The sequence below is a fragment of the Ammospiza caudacuta genome, chromosome 8 (genome assembly GCF_027887145.1).
Source record: "Ammospiza caudacuta isolate bAmmCau1 chromosome 8, bAmmCau1.pri, whole genome shotgun sequence".
Lineage (NCBI taxonomy): Eukaryota > Metazoa > Chordata > Aves > Passeriformes > Passerellidae > Ammospiza > Ammospiza caudacuta.
This window is the reverse complement of record NC_080600.1, coordinates 27,895,329-27,917,003: the sequence shown is the minus strand read 5'-3', so window position 1 is coordinate 27,917,003 and position 21,675 is coordinate 27,895,329. Positions and strand designations below refer to the sequence as shown.

The window sequence follows — 21,675 nt, the reverse complement described above, 5'->3', positions numbered from 1 at the left end:
ATGCTTGCTCTATTATTTTCTTCCCCATAGTGCTTAATAAGATTTGGTTTTATAGAAAATACCATTAAACACCATAGAAAAGATGGAACTATTGACTACCCTCCAAGCCTTTTCTCTGCTTATTATAAAAAGAGAACCCTAGCTGGTTGGATTTTAATGGAAACTTGCTCTTGATTTGAGCCTTGTGTTTAACCTCTTGCTGGCCCTTGGTGGCAGCACCTTGTGTTATCTACCAACGAGACAGGCAGCCTAGACCTGCTGATTTAACAAGATCTGATTCTGTTAGAAAGGCCATGAACTGCAAACTTATGGCTCTTGTTGGCATGTCACAGTTCCAGTAACACTGACAAAAGTTTTGCAATATTTGTACTTTCCCAACTCTTTTAAGCAAGCAGACTCAAAATACTAACTTGCTTACCAAGAGGAAAAAAAAGGATAAGGATGGATAGTTGTTAGCTATCCTGAAAATGGAGAAAAACTTGCAAGCATATACCAAATATCATCTAGAAGGCAGTAACTGCACATAGATTAGTTATTTTTACATGGTAATTTTTTGTTTAATGTCATAATTTGAAAGCAAGGGGAGCAGAATACTGATTATGTGCAATAATGTAGAAATGAAAGTGAAAATGCCAGTTCAAGCTATTCAGAATCCAGCTTATGGTTAGCATTTTTATTTCTCTGATATTATTTTTAGAATGAGGGATCACTAAAGAGAGACCATTGCATATGTTCTTTGCAGTTCATCAGCATAAAAATTTGCCTACGTAGGTAAATTCCTGTAATTTACATCCGTGTAATCTTCTGCATTCTGCAGTGAATTTTCACACTCTTCTGCAGCCTAATTCTGGTAATCTAAATTGTATTTGAAATAACTGGAGTAACACTGGAGGAGAAATCAGGTAACAGTGGCAAGCAGGAGACTCAAAGCATGAAAGACTGTTTCATAGCAGATACATTTATAAAAGATTTAACAACAAAAATGTTGACTGTAAATGTAAATGTCATTATGCCCTTTCGTGTTTGCCTTTTGCTCAACAAAATGCTTTTTTTGAGCAGAGTTCACCTCACTCTGACTCATAACAGAGTTGTGCTGACAGAGAGGTTTATTCACCCTCCAGTACCCACTTTGCTGCTGCACTGGGAATTTGTGAGGTGTCAGCACTGTGGGGTAGGAAAAAGAAAGGCTCTCCAAGGAAAGTATAACTGTCCCTGCTGGGCTTGTGGCAGGAGCAGCCTGGTGCCCTGTGGCTGAGGTGCTGGCAGGAGATGCCTTTTAGGAGTTTTGGTTCCTCTTGCCCAGTGAGTAGAGCAACAAGAGCTCCTCCTACACCTATGTGGCAAATGGGTGATTAGCCTAATTTAAGTGTTCAAGTATTAAAAGTGAATGAAAAGAGAAGTTTGAAAGTGGTGCCTGCTGTGGAGATAAGCCCAGCAGATGTGGAGCCATCAGCACCTACAGAGCTGCTGGACACCCCAAGTCCTGGCAGATCCCTGGGCTGACCTCACCTGCTGGTGGGGAGCAGGAGAAGAAACCCCTGGCAAACCCAGAACCAAAGCAGGGAGGGGAAAGGCACGACTCAGAGCCTAAAATGGGCACTCCCAGGAAACAGGAAAATGTAAAGCCCACGCTTTTTTGTTGCTTCACACTTCCAGTCATTATATTGCAACATCCATGTACAAATAGAAACAAAATTTTTGAAGCACTAACATTTTATTTAACCTAGAGCTTTTACTTTTTTCTTTCCCCAAAAGCCTTGAAGCATTAAAGAAACTAAAACATAAGCCAGAAAGAGGTATACTACCCCATGAAGTTGCTCAATAACATGTCTTAAATATTATGTGGTGTGCTACTTATACCACTTTCAGATTGGTGGGTTTTGTTCAGATAATAGTTATTATTCTATTATTATATTTTAGCTATTATTTTAAAGGTTAATTTTTTTTTTCTTTCAGGACTTCTTGGTGAGGCTACCCAAGCATTTCAGATGAAACAGTTTGCAACAGCTGTTTCTTTTTTTTTTTTTTTTTTTTTAGGCATCTGGATTGGAACATGAAGGTTGGAGTTACTGCTGTAAATAAATTTTACATCTAAAGAAGTAGCTGACAGTCCCAATCAGGGAAGCACAGGACATGAAAAAAAGAAAATATGCAGGAATAAGAGATGATATTGCCATGTTCATATTCCTGTGACCTCTGTATGTGAACAGAACCGTATAAAAGGCTGTTTTTGCTCTTGATTAGCATTCATTATATTTAAAAGTATAGTATTTCATATTCCTAGCTACAAATATTTTCCATCTTACAAAAGCAACTTGAAAACTTTACTAACTGAAGACTTACAATACAAGTGCTTATATGACTTTTAAGCCTGTAAAGATAGTTTTATATTTATAAATATATACTGAAGTATTGCCATCAAAACCAAAAGGTGTACCTTTGCTGGAAGGATGTACACCAGTGACATTTCTGCATGCACACAGCTCTGGATGGGCTTCCAGGAGCTTGCAGATACAAACCTTAGACATGCACACATGAATGAATGAGGATTCATTTTCATTCTTACATTTGTCTTGTTTAATGCTTATGGTACATCTGTGATGTGGATAAAACTAGCCTATGTCCTGCCTTACTTAACAATTGCTTGTGCCATAGGGTTGGGACTAGAATTGCCACTAGAATAAACACAGGCTGCCTGCTGAGCAGGCACCTTCCTTTACAGAAAAAAAAAAAAATGCACTTTTTGATTTAAAGGTTTGTTTTGGTTCTTTTTGATTGGGGTGGGGTTTGTTGGTTTTTTTCCTGATAGTACTATTTTACTCAAGATTAATTCCTATTGCAGAAATTTCCCTTGATGAAAGGCACTTTTGAATTAAAGCAAACAGCTGAAAGATGTTCTTAGCCTTTCAGAATACAAGAAATGTCTTTGCCACTGGTTAAAGGGCTGTGTTTAGTCATCAGCTGTAACCAAGAATCTGCCTAAGGACAGGGGTCAGGTTTTGTATTTGTAAGGCTGAAGAAGCCCTGCTGGAACTCATGGTATAGGCATAACAAACTCAGGAACTTTAATATATCACTCACTTGCAGGGATTGGTATCTATTAAATTCTATACTTTCCTGCATAAACTACTTAGAAAATAGGCATGATCTGACAAATGAATTACCTGGAAGCCTTATACCAGCCCAGTTCTGCATTTCCTTCTTGCCTCAGAAGAGCCACAGACAGACAGTAATTCCCTTATGACCCATAATAAAATTCCACAGCAGAAAAACAAGGCTACTTTCAAATATAAAATTACTGAAAGTGGAACCTCCTGCTAATCACACACACACACATAAGAGAGGAAGATTGAGTATACCAACCCTTTTGCATGCTGACAGTTGCATCAACCAATTTGCATTTTTCACTGCAATCTCTCAGTGACTTGTCATCAGCAGCCAAGTGACATTCCACACAGCTCCTGTGGAAAATAATTCAGCAGCTCATCAATCTCTGCCTGCCACAAAGCAACAATACAAAAGCCAGCATGTGTGCATCTGCATTTTAAAAAGCAGATAAATAAAAGGTCTTCTGCTATGGATACAGTTCTCAGGAATATGATAGGTACTGCCACAAAAAAAAAAAAAAAAAAAATCCTAACAAAACCAAAGGAAAAAAAAAAAACACCTGAATAAAGGTACTGTGGATAAGCTCTGTCTTGTCCTCTATTCTCTCCCAGATTGTTAGCTACCAGACAGAACCCCAGGCAACATTATTCATGTAGGTCTATCAGACATGTGATTACTCCCATGTAAAGTTCCACTTTGAAAATTAAAAAAAAAAAATATTCTGAACAGCAAATATTCTCACACTAAATACCAGCTGAAGAAATTCCTATCAGATGAACAATATCTGAAATTGACTTCAAAGAGGTCAAGCTGAGGCACCTACTATGAGTTTGCCTTTGTTGCAAGAGTATTGAATAATGCATTAAAACACTTTCCAGGTGTCTCAACAATTGTCTCTTGAATATGGTTGCTTGTCTCAGGAATTACTTAGATCCTATTTATACTAATGAAACTTACAGGAAAATTATTTTTTATTCAGTGGTGGAATGATTGAAATACTATTTAAAAACAGAATCTATACCAATTCCTTTAGAAATCTCCCTGTAAATTCAATGAGGATTTTAATAAATCCAGAGGAAAATAAAACAACAAACAGAATTCATATATGAACATTTCTGATGGAAAACGTGTTTGCTAATTTTTCACAAATAGCTTCAGCCAAATTGAGTGGCTGAGACTCTGAGAAGCAGCCTGAAGGACTGACTTCACTTTAAAAAAAGAGAAAAAAAGGAGAGAAGAGGGGAGAGAAGAGGAGACGGAAAAGGAAAGGAAAAAGGAAAAAGGAGAACTGCAACAAAACATAAAAAAACTCTGGCTATCTCCTGTTGTATTGAGTTACATACATCCATGGAAATAAGCTGAGGCTGCTGAGTTTATCTTTGGGGATGGAGGTGACCTTATCCCTTGCTCTGGAAATGGTCAATAGTAAAAGTGAGTGGGTAATGGGATAGCCTCTATCTCATGGAGATAAATTCAGTATTGGTGGTGGTTTTGTCATATTCACCATGTTTCTCATGCTACACTCTCTTTCTCAGCTGCCTTGCTATTGATCTCCACCCTCTCTGACCTGGTCTTTCAGCTCTCTCAGTTACCCTCCTAGGTATTCCCAGTGCTCTCTCTCTTGGCTTTTTGTGCCCTGCATTTCAGCATGGAAAGACACTGAAACAGAAAGAAAAGATCCAACACTGCATACAATATACATGTTTAAATGGGTTAATGTAATGCCTATCATGTAACTTTATATTTCTTATTCTTTCCCAAATTGGGCAGAGCAAAGCAGCAGCATTGTCCTTTTTGTTTAGAGCAGTTGCATGCAGAAACTCTCTTTGAACATGCTGAGAGGCTCAGTTTTCTTAGGGCAAATTTAGCACTAACAGAAAGAGATCAATGAATTAATCAGATCATAGAATAGCTTTCCACTCAGATACACTGTAGACTGCAGTGACAGGTACGAAAATACAGGTGTTGGAAAGAAATGGGTCTCAACTCTGAATAAGGAGACAGGACATCATCATGAACCATGCAACCTAAACTGCTCAGCACTCAAAAAGCAAAGCCAGGGTCATTAAAAACATGTGTTCTGTGAAGTCTAATCCACCTTCTAGCTTAAATTTCTGCTGAAGACTGCTCCATTTGGACTGCAGCCCTACAAGAGCTCATGTAATACAAGCATGAGCAATGGTGTACTTAGAGTGGTCATCTTCACAACCTGAGTATTTTTGGTTGCTTTTCCTGTCATGCACCATAACAGGCACCTTGCATCACAGCAGGAAAGCTACATAAATTGAGTATGCTCAGTGGATAGAAGATATTTCACCATTGACAATCAATTTCTCACCAACTTATACAAGACATACAGCTACCCATTTATTCATTCCCAAACTATTATCCAGTTTATTATACTTAGACCTTTTAAATTTAGCCAAGCTTAGCTGAATTTGGACTATGAATTTGGGAAGGTGTGAAGCTTGAGGGGACAACATGACCTTATTCATATTTATGAGAATGGTAATACAAATGCCAGATTTTTCTGTGAGGCCATATAAGTGTCAGATAAGGCCACCATTCTGATTAGTTGTACAGCCAGGGACAGCAGTGGAGGTTTAAATTTTTACCTGTGCTGACTTAATTGTTTCACATAAAGTCCTTTTGTCCAAGAGTAATGCTCATGAATGGTTGATGTATGAGTTGTGACTACCCACCTTAAAGGACAAAGAAGCTCTTGGGTTCTGGACTCTAAATCCAGTCTACAGACATGGCAATAAACACACTGCTGAGGCTGTGTAGGAAACAGATACCTGGATGATATAAACATCAGAGGTTTAAAGCCACCACATTACCATCTGGAACTGCAGGGGTCACCGCAGAGGGGGCATTTTTCACACGTTTGGCCGGAAGCCGCTGGATGGGTGCAAGCACACGTCCCACAGATGCATTCACCTCTCCCACTGCACAGTGTCCCATCCTCGGCAATGCAGGTGCTGGTATCAGTTGTGCAATTACAGTATTCACCAGTCCATCCACTGTGGCACCTGCATTCCCCACAGTCACAGTCACCATTGCCTGCAAAAACATTTATTATACTTCAAATCAGTCATTGATAATTCAAAAAGAATCTGAAGGATGATCTTTAAAATTATTCTCTTTAACAGAAAATATTTTGCTCTCTCCAACTCTTCTTCCTAACATCTTTCTTTCTCTCCCAAAATCTTCAGTTTTAAGCCAGAGGATCAGATCTTTGCTTATCCTGGCTGTAAGCCAGTGCAGCTCCATTCTCTTTATTGGAGCCCTCCGTGCAGATCTTGTATCCTGACAGTGCACGACCTAATTTGTAAATACTTCCGATTTATAATGGCATAGCTGACACTATTTTAAGTCTAAAGACCATTCATAACTAGTAACTCTTTAAACTGAATTGACTGCGACTGAGTATATGATGAAAATACAAATTCCCAAGCTCCCAGCCAAGGATGAGCCATAGAGGCCTAAGCGGGGACGCTCCCAGCAGCCGTGAGGGGCCGTACCTGCGCACTGCAGGCCGCGGTGCCGGACGCACGAGAAGTCATTGCACTCGCAGCGTGGCCCGTAGACCTTTCCATACGGGGACGGGTGGCACAGGCACTGCCCGCAGTAGCAGTCGCCTCTGCCGCTGCAGGAGCTCTGCTCGGCTGGGCCCCGGCAGGAGCTGGCACCGAGTGAGCTCTCGTGGCACTCGCAGCGCAGCCCCACGTAGCCGGGGCTGCACACGCACACCCCGCACTCCAGGGAGCCTTTCCCTTGGCTGCACTTCGGGCTCTGCTTCTCGGCCTTGGCCTGGCACTCGCAGCTGCAGAGGGGATGAATTTCCATCTCCAGCACGTCGCTGAGGCCCACAGGTTTTATCTTGATAAGCCTTCTGGTTTTTTCACACGAAGAGAGACTAACAGTCACATTGAAAGAGACCTGGAAGAGAGAACGGGGCTGCTGGGAGCACAGGGAACTCTGCAGGGTGCTTGGGAGGTGCATGCACAGGACAGAGTAAGAGAGCCATAGATTCTGCCTGCTTTTTGGTGACTTGTCTGGAGGAAGATCTTTTAATAAAGAGCAAACTCTCCTTTGGTGTCCTAAATTATATGAAGTTCATGTCTTTGGAGAATAAGTTCTTCACTTACTGTATTTCCCACTTTCACATGAGAGCATTTCCTCTGATGTGGAAAAAAGGTGCCATTGTTACAGATGGCCGTGAAGGAGAGATTGAGCCCTTCTGTCTCTCCCAGGATCTCCAATTCAACCTCAGACCTCAGCTCCTTCAAGGAAAAAAATGTCAGATGAATGGAGTGATAACATTGCCATGCGCTGCCACTGCTCCATGTCTGAGGAACGTGGTCTATAATTTATCCTGACTTACACGGGAGCACACTCGTGCTTTGGCACTTAGTTTACAGAACCCTCTATTTGCAAGAGAAATGGGGAACAAGCAAAATAAAGCAAATGCTGACAGACCCAGTGGAAAGCAGTGGTGGTATCACTTTAATATCTGCTATCACAGGGCTTATTTCCTGCCCTTCCAGCAGAACAAATTCAATGTTTTATTAAATCACCTTTCATAACTCTGCTGACTGATGCAGGTTTTAGGTCTGGACTTTCTGAGGAGTAGATTTGCATCCCTGATTGCATTGCTAGGTCTGGGCTTTTCCTGATTAGCCAAACTGTGTCAATATTGCTCCCTCCCTTCCTTTCTTCTCACAATGGAAATTCCTGCTTCATGAGCTGTTTATGTTATTTTAACCTGTATTCAACAACATCCCCATTATTTAAATCAATTTGTTCATCAAACTTCCATTTAGTGAGTCACATGCTGTCTTATACTAGATGTCTACGTTTTAAGTCTTTAAAATACTTTATAGCAACTTTGCTTACACAGCCTTAATCCAAAGCCTATCACAGGCCACGGGGAAATTCCCTATGACTTCATTATTCTGTGGATCCAGGAAATGGAAATTTTTCAAAAGTACCTCAGCAACTGCAGAGAAAACATCTCACTGACTTCACTTTGTGCTCATAGAAATTTAATTGCTTTCAAAATACCCCCTGCCCTTCAAACAGAGCACAGAAAACTTGCTGACCTTACTTCAGTGAGTCATTCTACTCAAGGTAGCAGGATGACTCAATGGAGTAAAGGTCTGGTGGGGTAAATCAAAGTGAAAATAGAATAGGTATAAACCTGCATAGACAACTCCCTGTCCTGTGTACATGTTCTGGATTCTTAGGAAATTTATCTTAGGGTTGTAAAATTGTGCCCTGAGCAACAGGTTTGTAATGCTGGTAAGTTTGAATATGCCCAAATTTCCATTTCCCTTTGATTTGGAGGTAGATGCTTGTGTCACTATTGAAATGATGCAGAGTTGTCAATAATAATTTGTTTGTCATAACTGGACTCTCCCAAAAGGACCCAAACCAGCAAATCTCTAGCTAAAGCTATGACTGAGGACACTTGTTTAGGTTGCAGGATGTATCACCAGTAATCCCTCTCCACTAGCTGCAAAATTACACGGTGCAGAGTGCAACATAGAGGAAATGAAATGCTGCTGAACACCAAATTGTAATACTTTGAATTCTGGAGTCTGTATTGGGTCGTTTGAATGTGCCTTGCTGTTGTAAGAGATCAAATTATTCATCTTACAGCCTTGAAAGTGAACACAAACTGTGATAAATTCAAGGTTTTTAGATCCTAATATATGTCAGTACTTCTAATGATGCTTTAAAACTACTCAACTGTCTGGCCATAGTTTGAGGACAAATAGCAGACAGTTAATAGCAAATAGCAGCTTTAAGCCATTCACAGAGAAACATTTGTGGTTCAAAAAATTTTCTGAATGGAACAGGCAAAAAAGTACTAAATACTCATGCCTTTGTGTTACCTGTCCTTTCTAATACATTATTTCTTTGTTCTCATTTTTGTGTAAGTGCAGGGATTACAAACTGGAGAAAAAAGGGTAATTTTTCTGAAATTTTAAATTCTTTGAGTGGCTTTAATTAAATGGCCTGCTATTTGTCACAAAGCATTTTAGCCTACAGCTCTACAACATGAAGTTGTGCAGAATTCAATGCTAAACAAAGCAGGCAGAAATATGCTTACAGAAGAAAATAAACTATACTTGGAAAGAACATGAGAACTCCTTGCAACAAATATTTTGACAGCTCAGACTTTCTTAACTTACTTCCTCTCTGAAGCTCTTATATGACAACACATGGTGAATGGCGTTAGCAAACCTTGTGTTTGCACAGCAAGTAAACACTCAAGAAGACTTTAAAAGTGTTAAAAGATTTAGCCTAACTCTACTCCCAGGGAGTAAAATGTTATTTATTCCTTTTCTTGTGAGTGAACAAGCAGAGACACAGGACATTGAATTACACTTCTGAGAGTATAATGAAAAGTCTCTAACAAAAGTCGTATTTGTTCTGTTTTGCATGTGATTTTCAACTGTAGGTCTCCTGTAATTTCCTTCTTCACAGCTGAAAAAAATTCAGATACCTTTACTCCTCTCAAATAAAGAGGTATTTAGTGCTTCCTGCTTGGAAGATTTTTCAATCACAAAACAATAAGATTGTTAACCTTTAAGGTTAAGTGTAATAAAATGGACTTTAGGGAATTTTGAGTGTGACAGGTTGCTGCTTGCACACTTCTTACATCTTGAAAGAAATGTGGGATTTTAAGAACGTACGTGCAGCTCTGCACCATGTCTGGTGCGTGGTTCAGACATGCTGTGCCTGGAGGCTGTGACAAGTTATGGCCCAAAGGCAGGAGCACCCTTCCTGCAGTCACCTCCCTGCCACTGCTGCAGGGCAGCAAGCACAGAGCTCAGAGCTCCTCCAAACCTACCCTGGAACAGACGGGAACAGGATCAGCCCAAACAGCTCGGGAGCTGCATCATGGTCACCACTGCCAGCTCTGGGGCCTGCTCTGCTCAAAGCATGCAGCAGCTAAAAAGCCAACAGAGCCAGGAGGCTGGGGACAAGGCAGAGGACATAACTGTGCCTTTGTATAAACCTTAATGTGTCCTCACTGTGTACTGCAAGCTCTTGTGGGCTCCACAGCTCAGGAGGTACTCCTGAGAGTCAGGGAGGGTAAACAGATGGTCAGATAAAGTTACCAAGGGGATGGAGCCACCAAGGAGAGACTTAAAGGACTGGGACTCTAATTAGGAGAGAAGATTGGTGTGTAGAAGGTGTCTCAGTCACACAATATAATGAAATTATGAAGACACAAAGATAAGGTGAATGCAGAGCTGTTATTCACTGAACCCTACAACTCAGGAACTAAGATGCACTCAGTGAATATTTAAAGCATTAGAAGTAAGTTAAAATAGGCATAAGAAAATTGTGCCTTGAGACAGTGAAACTGAACCCCTTCTTGTCATAGAAGACAACAGAAGCCAAAAATATCAACAGGCTCAAAAAGGAGAGTAGGGAAAAAATCATAGGCCATAGGAACATAAGCAGATGCTAAGAAGAAGAGGCAAGGATTCACTCCTCGCATTTTCAGTATTCCAGTGAGGCAATTTATGTTACAGCAAAAGCACCAGGACACAGCACTGAGACAACTTTTGTGTGTTTTTTCCATTACTTACTGACAACAAAATGATATTTCAGCAATTAAATGTAGGAACCTGCGTCTATACATTAGACTGCCAGCTTGAAGAAATGCTGATAGGAACCAGATGTGACTAGGAGCAGGTTGGAATCCAGAAGTGAAATTCTATTACCACTCAAAGTTTAGCAACAATTTTTTTCATAAGAAAATTTCCTCACCTTTATTTATTACCATTTGTACACTCCCAAGATTAACCCTGAAGTTCTCCCCTTATAATTTTTCATAAAATGGAGAAACTCCTGGTATTTTGCACTTCATTTTAAAAACTTTTAATTCAGAAATTGTATTGCCTTCATTGCTTTTATAAGATTTAGAAGAATTTGGTTTCCTTCCTATCAGTAAGACCAAAGTAATTTTGGCACAGTGATGACTATCTTATTCAGGTGATAGAAAGAAGAGCAGGAAAAAAAAGTAAGGAAAGGAACAGAAGCTATTTGCAAAGGGTTATTTGTCATTCTAGACAACTGGTAGAGCAGGTTTTTAATAAAAATGGGCTGAGACAGAACAGAGCAATCTATGGATATCAGCCTGTTTGTAAATTGATGTATCTGTGCAAAGATCTGTACAACTGCCTAAAAACATTCCTCTGACAGAAGAGAGCTAGGCACTCAGGATGCATTTTACAAACAAAGCTCTGAAGAGCAGTGCTGTGTTTATGTTCCTGACATAATTAAAGTGTTTCTTTGTATTACTTAAACAGACCCGTTCAAATCCTGGCATTACCTAAACAAACCCATGTTGGCTCCTGTATTGTTCTTTTTGAAAACCCCAGAACAGCCTCACAGAGGCAGCATCAAATTGCTAAAGCAGAGAAGAGCACTGAGCAGAGAAGAGTGGTTTTTTCCCCAGATATTCCTGCAAAGCAATTGTTTGTCTGCTCTGGTGGCAGCTACCGACAGGAAGAGGCTTGGGTCCCTGTTGAGATGTGGAACTGAGAGACCTGAATATTAAAGAAGCATTAAGAGTAGGTGTAAAGTACAGGAATATGAAGAAGGCAATGCAGATGACACAATGATATAAATTCAGCATTCCAGCAGAACTAAGGATTGACAGAAGGTTATAGGAATTTTGTTTCTGTGCTTACTTAATCCTCAGAGTGAACACTTTTCCTGTTAAGGTCAGCACCTAACATAAAAAATTATGTAATCATTCAATTTCATAAAAGGAATCAAAGACATATCTCTTTACCAAACTGCAAACTAAAGTTTGATATGTAAACATGAAGGAAGAAGCTGCATTGCACCCATCTTACCTGATATGCAGAAATGATCAGCTGGAGAATATTTCCAGAATCCTTCTGTAGTCGTCCAACAGTAGCTCCAGGAATAAGCTTTGCATAATTCTGGAAATATAAAAAATTAATTTAAAGCACAACAGAAGTCTAGGTGAGAAGGAGCTACCATCTTAAAAAACCTCCAAACCTGAAGAAAGAAAAAACAACCCCCCCCCCAAACCCTAAAAAACACAAAACAAAACAAAAAAAAAACAGAAAATGAACAAAAATGAAGGAGCTGACAACAAAACCAAGTAGATTGAAGCCAAGTGAAATAAATAACAGCAACATTTTCAAGAATTCTTTCACTCTCCATTGCATGTGTCTTAATGAAAAAGTCAGATGGAGAAGAGCCGGTTTCATTTAAAATTCATTGAACATATATTGTTAAATCACCTCTCTGTGATTGGAAGTTTGATACTATAGTATGCTTCAAGCTCTAGTTTTTCAAATTTAGAGGGAAGATATGTTTTATCAACAGTTGTATTTCTCTTTAATAAAAATATCCAGAAACAGATTCAGCTGCTCTAGTGTTGTTGCAGAGCTCAAGAGTCTTGGACCCTACATTCAGCAGCTGCAGTCACTTTTTGTCTTTGCACACGTATCTCAGTGATCTCTGGCTCTGATGGATTTTATGTTGAATTTCTGTGAATAATGCAGTGCCAATTTAGCAATTTATTTCAGTGAAAAGTTCTCTTCTCTTTTTGCATTAAATTGCACTGTGACACTGGCGTGATATCTGACATCTAGATTTTAAATACCATGAATTAAAATTTGCCTTGCCTGATTGTTAACTATGTGAACTTCCCTTGCTTTAAACCATGCCTTTGGAAAACAATGTGTTCATCTTTTTAAAAAAGCATTGTAGGAACAGTTTTCCTTTACACATTATCATATCAATGCTGTTATTTTAAATAAAAGGAAAATATCCAGAAAACTATTAATAAACATGAGTAATGTGATACTCCTATATCTTTCTTAACCTCCATATCTCCAAAAGCTCTGTGATTATTTTATGCATTATGTATGGAATAGTTATCATTCATTACATTTCTAGTGCTATTGTGAATCAGTGGGATTAACTGCATTTTATGTTACAGCTGGCAACTTTGCATTCCTGACACCTCCTGCGATTAGTGCCCTCTCAAGTATTCTTGGAATATTGAAACTCTGTGTTTGGTACATGTGGACCTTCGGAGAGAAAAGATTACAAACCTGGAATTTAAAATACAGTCCCCTTTAATCTGTGGTATGCAAAACAAACAGCAGGGATGTGCTGCTCTGAACACTTTGGTTGATCTCTCCTCTAGGAACAAAAATTTTCTGCATGATGATACAAAGATGGTATTTCAAGCCCAGGCCAAGTGTGAGTCTCCAGTCCATTGGTTAAACCTCACTTCTTAGCAAATATTTCTGTTCAACCATTGCCAAGGTGATGCAGACAGATGCTGCTTTTGGGGTGCTGCTATTGCTAAATATCTAAAGGATATGATGGAATTTAGTCCTTTGGCAAATATTCATTAAAAGGTGAACTGCCGTTTTATAGGGATACTCTGATTCATGTAAAATAAATTTGACAGTTATATATTTGAGCTCAGTGGGGTTATGTCTATATTTTAGAAGTGTAAATGATAGAAGAATTTTGATCATAGTGTGCCACACCAAATATATAAAAATAATTTCAAATTCTGTATGAGTGCGGAGAGTATTTTTAGTTCAATTTTCAGCAGTGCAATACAGTCTGAAACCCTAATTTTCAACCTATTTATTCTGTGATATAAAATGAAATAATTAATCAAAAAAAAAGAGTAATTTTTGTTTCAAAAGAAATGCTGCTTAGTCGGGACTAAAGATGGAGTCTTTTCCTTATCTAAGTTTGAATACATTTTAAAAGAATTTTTCTTGAAAAGAAATAACAACAGCAATAGTGGCAACTACTTCATGAAAGCTTAGACTGGTGTTTTCTTTTGTACCAAAGTAGGCTTTGTTAAAATATAATTATTATTGCCATATTCACAGATGCTTTTTGAGTGAATAGTTTTTATTGAATGAAAACATCCCCTGATGCTTGGACAAGACTCAGCTGAGACTAATGATGCTAGAAGTTAGACATAGATGAATGTATTATAAAATACTTTTTTTAAAAAAATCCTTGAAAAAATAATCTCCAATTATCAGGGTTCAGTGTCAAGAAATTTTTTTCTTCTCTTGCATCAGATCTAAATAATCTCTTGAGGTTACTCTGCTGTAGCTTTTTAGGTGCATGAAAGGTTCAGAAGCAACACCAGCTCTGTTACAAGCTTAGGTGTTCTGTGCTTGTGCCACCCCTAAGATTTGTGTTAGATAATAATATACATGTAAGTGGATAAATTGAAAATTCAGTTGGAGAGGATCAAGAACATTACATGACTGAATTATTTTTGGCTAAATTGCTGGGGATTATGCAGGGCTAGAAATACAAAATATATATTTGACAGTCTGAACACCGCACTTAAGACAAATGGAATCTATCAAGTCTATTTAAAGAGGTGCTTTTTAAGTCCTCACAGTAATTTTAATGTAAGCTTGTCCCTGAGAACTCTATTATAAATAGTCACAGTCAGTATTGGTATCTGATGTAATTAGAAGCTGAGTTCAAGTAGATTTGAGATATTTGGGGAGAATCTTTACACCTCGAAGGATAAATGGAAGGGGGTTTTGAGGGAGACTACAGAATCTCCAGCACTGAAGCTTTCCAAGAGAAGTGAAACACCAAAACTTTTAGAGTCCTCTGCCACCACTCCAGGCTACCTGAGCAGAGACCTTACCACAAGAATAATTCTCATTGTCATGCTTTGTTCTTTTTACATTGTTAAGTATAGATACTGGTTATTTACCTTTATATTACAAATTTGCATCGCAGAGGTGAACACTTGGCAGTGTGTTCATGTATTTCCCTGTGTTCACACCCTACATAGAACCTTTAAAGGTAGTTGCTGTTTGGAAAAACTGCACTGCGACACTTGTGTATGATTTTTGTACTTGCTTTGACTGATTTTCCACGTCACCAACAGGACAAAAAGCAGACCATAACAAATATAGCTTCCCATTAGTGGAATTAGTGTAGATATAATAATATATAATATATAATAAATATTCCATTAGTGGAAGAAAGTTGTATTAAAAGACAAAATCAGCAGATAGATTATATTCAGTGGGATTATTATACACCCTGTAAAAGAGAAAGCAGTTGTACCTCCTTTTTCCTAACAAAGAAAGCAACAAGAGCAAACCATTCCCTAGCTGGGCTAACCATGATTTGTATTTTGTGTTAGCTATAAGCCGTTGTTTAGTGTTCCCTGTTACCAAAGGGTTCCTCTTGGTAACTTTGATACTGACACAGGGATACTGAAATGGAAACACCTTGGTAAGAATGCTGGTGGTTAGCTTCAAGGGTGACCACAAGCAATTTCCAAGGTAAACCACACTGCCATCAGCAAGAGAAATATTTCTTTGGACAAAAAAAGGCTCTGTAAATCAAACAGGTATTTCTCAACTACCTTCCTAACAGCCCCTATTCATGAACCACCTATTAAAAAAATCTATAAGGAAAAATGGTTTAGTTGTCATTAATTGGATCTCTATTAAGAAATAGCTGAAGCCACTGCATTTTTAAGTGGTTGACTTCTACTGTTATCAATCTAAATGTTTATGATCCATCTCAGTACTCAATACAGTCTTCAAAAATGCAAGGCAGTCAGTGCTTCAAGACAGAGAGTGTTCCTTCCCTTGTCAAGGCTGTAATCTGAGAATCAGTTTATGCAGTTTGTGACTCTTGTTACTTTTGTTAAACAGCTGGAGCATCACTCTTACTCAAAACAACTCCGCCCCCAGAATCAGTCGCAGAAGTACTTGGGGGGTCTTCCCTGGGTTACACAGAAGGTAGAAATGGAAAACCTACTGGTGACTACCTCAAGGACTCAGCTGCTCTCTCTTTCCCTCCCCTCTTTCTTTCCTATCTTTGACGTGGCAATCACAGCAGAGAAGCACCTCTCCTCATTACTGTACTTCTGGCAATAATACAGAATGTTTTGCGAAGGCTTCTCCTTCAGAAAGCTGGTCTTATTCTATCAGCAGGATCATCCTTACTGGCTTCCTCTCAACCAACCTGAATAAATTTGGGCAAGCAATTTCTCTCTGCTTGTTCCCTTTCACACAGCAGGGTGTGGCCAGGCAAGCAAGCTTAGGCTGCAAACCCCCTTATTACCCACTATGAACTCATCTAGAATCTCTTTTAGTGTGTGAAGATAACTGCATGTTTCAGGTATATTCTTTACAAAAGTGAGAAAAGGTTCAGCTCTCCTCTAGCCTTATAAAATACAAAAGGCTAATCATAATGATGATACTGAATAGTTTAGCAATGCAGTTTGTCAATCCTTGACTTAAAGAATTAGTGTGATTCAGCTTGAAATATGATTTAAAAGTTACCTTAGAATACCAAAATCAATACATGAAGAAGCACTTAAGCAGAAGAGCTTTCCTCTGATATACAATTTCCTAGTTATTTTATCACATAAATATCTTTTTTAGAATTCAGTCCTTAGTACTAGAATTACTGTGTCAGCTGTGAAAAAAGGTGGACTTTAAAACAAACATTGCAAAACTGATCATTTTAGATTGCTCACCTCATATATGTGAACTTGCTCATTTGTTACAGCAAAAATTAATAGAACATTGTTTTGCACAAGTTTGTCAATTAATTGTCCAATTGTTGGATACTCCTGCAAACAAACAAAGGAGAGGCACATAAATCTGTTTCTCATGTGCTTTCAGTTCCTGTCTCCCATGAAAGACACATTCAAGTGATCATAATGAACACTTTGTTCTCTGTGTAGTATAAACTTTAATTAGGAATACACACATACAAAATAAAAGATAGTGCATATAATTTCCTGATGTTGTTTTTAAGGAAACCCCTCTGTGAAAAGTACAGAGCCAGATTCCTTAGTGGGGGCTTTGGCTCAGTAGCATCTGTGTTATATATACATATTTAATCCAAAGAACTGCACTGCACCAATGGTATTTGTCCTACAATGAATACTATGGAGTATATATTCAGTATTTTTGAACACTGAATCTTAAACTTGCAAGTTCTCATACAGGAACAGTGTCCTGCAAATTCCTGAACTGGTCCTGAATTCAAACCCTTTCAGGGAACATAATTAATGCAAATCTTGCTTTCCCTGCAGAAGGAAATACTATTTAGTCTAATTCCATGGGCTTTCCTGTTGTAGAAATTGTATTTTTTCTTTCCTTTTTCTTAGTTATAATCTATCCTGATTCCATACAAACAAACTGTTCTCTCTTTACTCAAACATGCAGTTACAAATAAAATAGATTACATGAAATATCTGGATTCCCTAGCTTTTACACATTTCAGTGCTAAAAGTGTAATTCACTGTTGCTTGTCTTAGTCTTTAAATTTCCAGAATGTGAGAGTGTACAAAATTTGTCAGTAATTACCTGAACAGTTGACATGGAATATTCATTATTGTGGTCCAAATGACAGTTCCCATCATTAGGAATAACAATCCCTGCCAGTTTACTGTCCATCCCAAAATGGGAATCAGCATCACTCACAAACACCAGCAAATGTAGAGAATCATTCCTCCAGCCAATTTTTTCCTGTCATTTTAAACACATCAGTTTAGCAAGATATATTGCATCACAACATAGGAAACCAGCAAAATATTTGGAGAACGGCATCTCAAAATGAATGAATAGCATCGTTCTCAAGGAAGCATCAAAGACAACACATCTCCTAAGGGATGATTTTCATTCCATTGTCTTTGGCTAACATTTTGTTTCCCCATCCCTGTGTTTAATAACATGGGTTGGCCATGTTCATGTCAATCTGCTTACTACTCTAAACATAGTTAATAAAAAATATTTAAACAGAAAAACAGACACAGTAATTATACTGATATTTGGGCTTATTTGTCCCTGGCAATTAAAAGGAAACTTAGACTAAAATATTGCAATATGCATGTTTTACTTGTACAGCCAAAAGTATTTTCACACAAATTTAATGAGGCTCTTGGTTTGTGTTAAAAATTTTTGAAAAATAATCTGTCACTTTGAAATACCAGCATATAATACTAGAAGAGATTATATATGGAATAATAGTATACCTAGAAGTTTCAAGTACCTTGCAAACAGCTGCCTGCATAATTGCATCAAATCCTCCCTCTGGAGTGTCTATATTAGCAGAAATTCGCTGTCCTTTCACAATTTTGTTGAATTTTTCAGCATCATTTGTTAGTGGCAAAACATTTTTATATCCAAAGGTGGGTAAGCACTCATAGGGTACAGTTCTGTAAGAAAAGTGAGAGAGCTTATGGGTAATAGAGAGTAAAAAAATCACTGGAATGGCTGCTCCAGAGGGCTGCCTGGATTTGTTTTGGTCTTCTGTCTCTTCTCTCTGCCTGAGAAGAATTAATGACAAACCTAAGATAATTAAAGAGCATTCAGTGTCTTGGGCAATGGAAAAAATCTGCACAAAGGCTGGGAAATGCCTCCTGGAGCAGAGTAATTCAGCCAGTTACCAACGTGCAGCCCTTGCCATGCCTCCTGCTGTGCCTTGATCTCATATTTGGAAGAATATGAGAAACTGTGACTCCTTAATGCACTCAGAGATGACCGCCAAGATGCTGCAGTCCTGCTCCAGGTTGTAGAGCCCAGCTTCTCCCATACATAGGTTAGCTAAGGGCTAGGCCAGCCAGGGGCTGGGGAAATTGCTAGACCTTAAGGAGGGGGGGGAAATCAGGAGAACAGCATTGATGGACTGGTATTCCATGTTGGGCTTGAGCTTGCAACTCCTTAGTGTAAATCATACAGTTCTTTTATATGTATTCTAGAAAAGGAAAAAAATTAAAGAAAAATACAAAACTACATGCCACATACCTTTTTGTTAACATATTAAACACATTTTTAACTAGCAGCAAAAGCTAAAAAGCAGACTCACTACCAGATTCCTCAATCCTAATAACTTACAACTCAACAGAAGGATGATCAGAAGGTGAAACTAAAAGAACCAAATCTTGTTCCACAAACTGATCCATTTACAGCTGGAGGAGGGGAGAGTTTCCAGTGAAGATGCTGAAATTAATTGTAGCCTAAAGATTATGACAGTGTTGGCATGCAGACAGATGTTGGGATTTTCCCTGCCTACCTGCAAGGGTTGCTTATTTCTGCAGCTGTAGTTTTGATAAATGGTGAAACTGGTTTTTCAACAAAAGATCCAAACCCGAGTCTAAAGTTGCTTGTCAGTTTTGACATCTCTTTGGAAAGAGTTGAACCCAGTTCTTTGATTGTGTTCAGATCATCATCCATGGAGGCTGAAAGATCCATGAGGTAGTAGAGATCAATTGGATAATCTTCAGTCTGGCGAACCTTGATCTGTATTGTTTCCTCATGTCCTGTTAAGGTCAGGGGAAAGTGAGAAACATATCAGCACTTTTGTGCAGAAAACATGACCAATGCCAATTTCTTCATAAACTTCACTATGGTGACAATTATCTGGTATTTTAAAGCACCAGTAGCATTAACAAAAATATTTCAAAGATTGCCTGTCAACAAAAAAATCTCACATAAGGTTCTGAAAAATTAAAAGTAGTTCTAATGTTTGGGGTTTTTTTAAACAGTTATTCAGTAATGCCAAAACCACAGAATTAGAACTGATTGCTATAATTTGAAAAGTATGAAAACATCTCTTCAGCAGTATGCAGCTTTAGAAAATTTAGCTATGAAGCTAATTAAAACTAGAGGTAGCATTTTGGGGTCCTATCATATCCTTTAAAAATTTGAACAATGTCAAAGTGTATACAGAGATTTTATTCTCAGTTCCAACACTATGACGTGACCTAACTGAATGTCTCTTCCTTTTTTTTGTTCCAAATTTTCTTCAAGAAAAATTCAAATCAGAGGGACCCCAAGATGGTTCTGGAATGCTACCTTAAGTGCCACTGGTATCTTGTAAATCCTCAAGGCAAGATTTTATGTTGCCTCGGAGGTACTCTGCCAGACCAGCAGGGGAGAGGCACAGGAGCTCAGCTGGGGAGGAACCAGGGGCTCTCATTCTCTCCCTGCCACCTCATTGGCAAGAGAAGAGAGGAACTAAAAATATATATCCTTTTTTTTATGATGTACCCAGCACTTCTGAAAATGTTCTGAATGCATCTGAACCTAGTTTTCATGTGATGAGTCAACAGATAATTTTGGACTCAACACAGGTTTTTATCTTTATTCTGTCAAGATATTTTTGAGCTTGTTCAACCCAAGAAGCTTCAGTTTATCACACTGTCTGAAATTAACTTATGATCTATGACTTACCTGGTCGCAGCCTCAGAGTTAATTTCTGGGGAGAAATCTGTGTGACATCAGAACTGTTCTTCTGGGATGATGCAGTTAGGGGATCATTCCTGTGAATTTCTACTTCTGAAATGGGAAACTCAATCAAATTCAGCTGGCATCCTTTGGATAAAAGATTTTCCAGGGTATCACACCTCCCGTGAATTCCAAATGAGTCTGTGTAATTCTAATGCAAACAGGAGAAGGAATGGATGAGTTAAATGTTTTTACTGACTAGCCACCAGCACCCGCCCCACAAAAGGTCAGTCCAACTCAGGGAATGGAAACAAAGTGCAAGTTTGTGCAAACTAGTGCAGAACTAGATATAGGTGGCACAGAACCCCAAATTTCCCCTTCATGGGTCATGTCACACAGGTGTATAATTAATGTAACTTACACCAGCTTGTTATCCTGGGAGAAACTGCTCTATTGTTGGGGAATGGGAATTGTGCCACTCACTGCATTTGGTTTCTCACAGTACTGGGAATGATAACACAAAGCCTTTCTGAGCCACTGCCTTTTCTATCACAGGATTATGCCACAAATTCATTAGTCTTTCCTATAAAGTTTAGAACTGCAGATTGAAGAACATCATTCAATAAAAGTGTTGCTGATAATAAACTCCTGGGCAACTTGTGACAAACAGATTGTGGGTACCCAGTGTTTACTAGTTCTTTTTTTCTGACCTACACTTTCTCCTCAGCTCTCATTTAACCTGTTCACTAAAGCAGGCATCAAGTCTTTGTTCCTCTGCCTGGTGCCCAGCACTGTTCCTCAGCACCAGTGGTGCTCTCAGCATCCCCACACCTGTATTTGGCCCAGCAATCCTCCTTGACCTTCTACCAGCCAGAGGAAATCAAAAGCCTACAGATATCAATTGGATATCTCACAGTTTATTGTCATTACCCAATTCAGAGCATTGATATGCATTCCTTTCCACAGCACTGCTACAGGGTGGGTACTAACCTCACGTGGTGGTGAAGTTAATGGTTACTTTTACAAAAAGGCTTCTGTGCTTTATTACCATTTCCCAGAGCTATGTCTATAGTTAAGATTCTCAAAATCAGTCAGGTGTGTCCTGGATACTGCTCTGGCCTGCCAGCCCTCTTGACCAAAGCCTGGGCAATGCCTGGCAGAACCAGCTCTGAAACATTCAGTTCCTGGCAGGGATTCATGGGCCCATACCATGCATCTGCTCTTTTCTCCTAGGTCTGGGAAAGCAACCCATGGATCAGCCATTAAGCCACAAATATTCTCATTCAGTCACTTTAAA

At 38.8% G+C, this 21,675-nt stretch overlaps 1 protein-coding gene across 3 annotated transcripts in view; it reads right to left on the bottom strand.

Annotated features, from left to right (window-relative positions):
• Positions 1-21,675, bottom strand: part of ITGB6 (integrin subunit beta 6) — a 28,834-nt gene that overhangs the window by 4,610 nt on the left and 2,549 nt on the right. The window contains exons 3-12 of one of the 3 annotated variants that reach the window (XM_058809240.1): positions 20,385-20,589; positions 19,225-19,471; positions 18,202-18,367; positions 17,517-17,678; positions 16,679-16,774; positions 11,994-12,083; positions 7,260-7,394; positions 6,633-7,050; positions 5,949-6,171; positions 3,364-3,461 (exon numbers count right to left, since the gene is read on the bottom strand). In XM_058809240.1, coding sequence (XP_058665223.1) covers positions 3,364-3,461; positions 5,949-6,171; positions 6,633-7,050; positions 7,260-7,394; positions 11,994-12,083; positions 16,679-16,774; positions 17,517-17,678; positions 18,202-18,367; positions 19,225-19,471; positions 20,385-20,589 — 1,840 coding nt within the window. The remainder of the gene's footprint in view (positions 1-3,363; positions 3,462-5,948; positions 6,172-6,632; positions 7,051-7,259; positions 7,395-11,993; positions 12,084-16,678; positions 16,775-17,516; positions 17,679-18,201; positions 18,368-19,224; positions 19,472-20,384; positions 20,590-21,675) is intronic. The other 2 variants (XM_058809241.1, XM_058809242.1) reach the window with 2 other exon arrangements.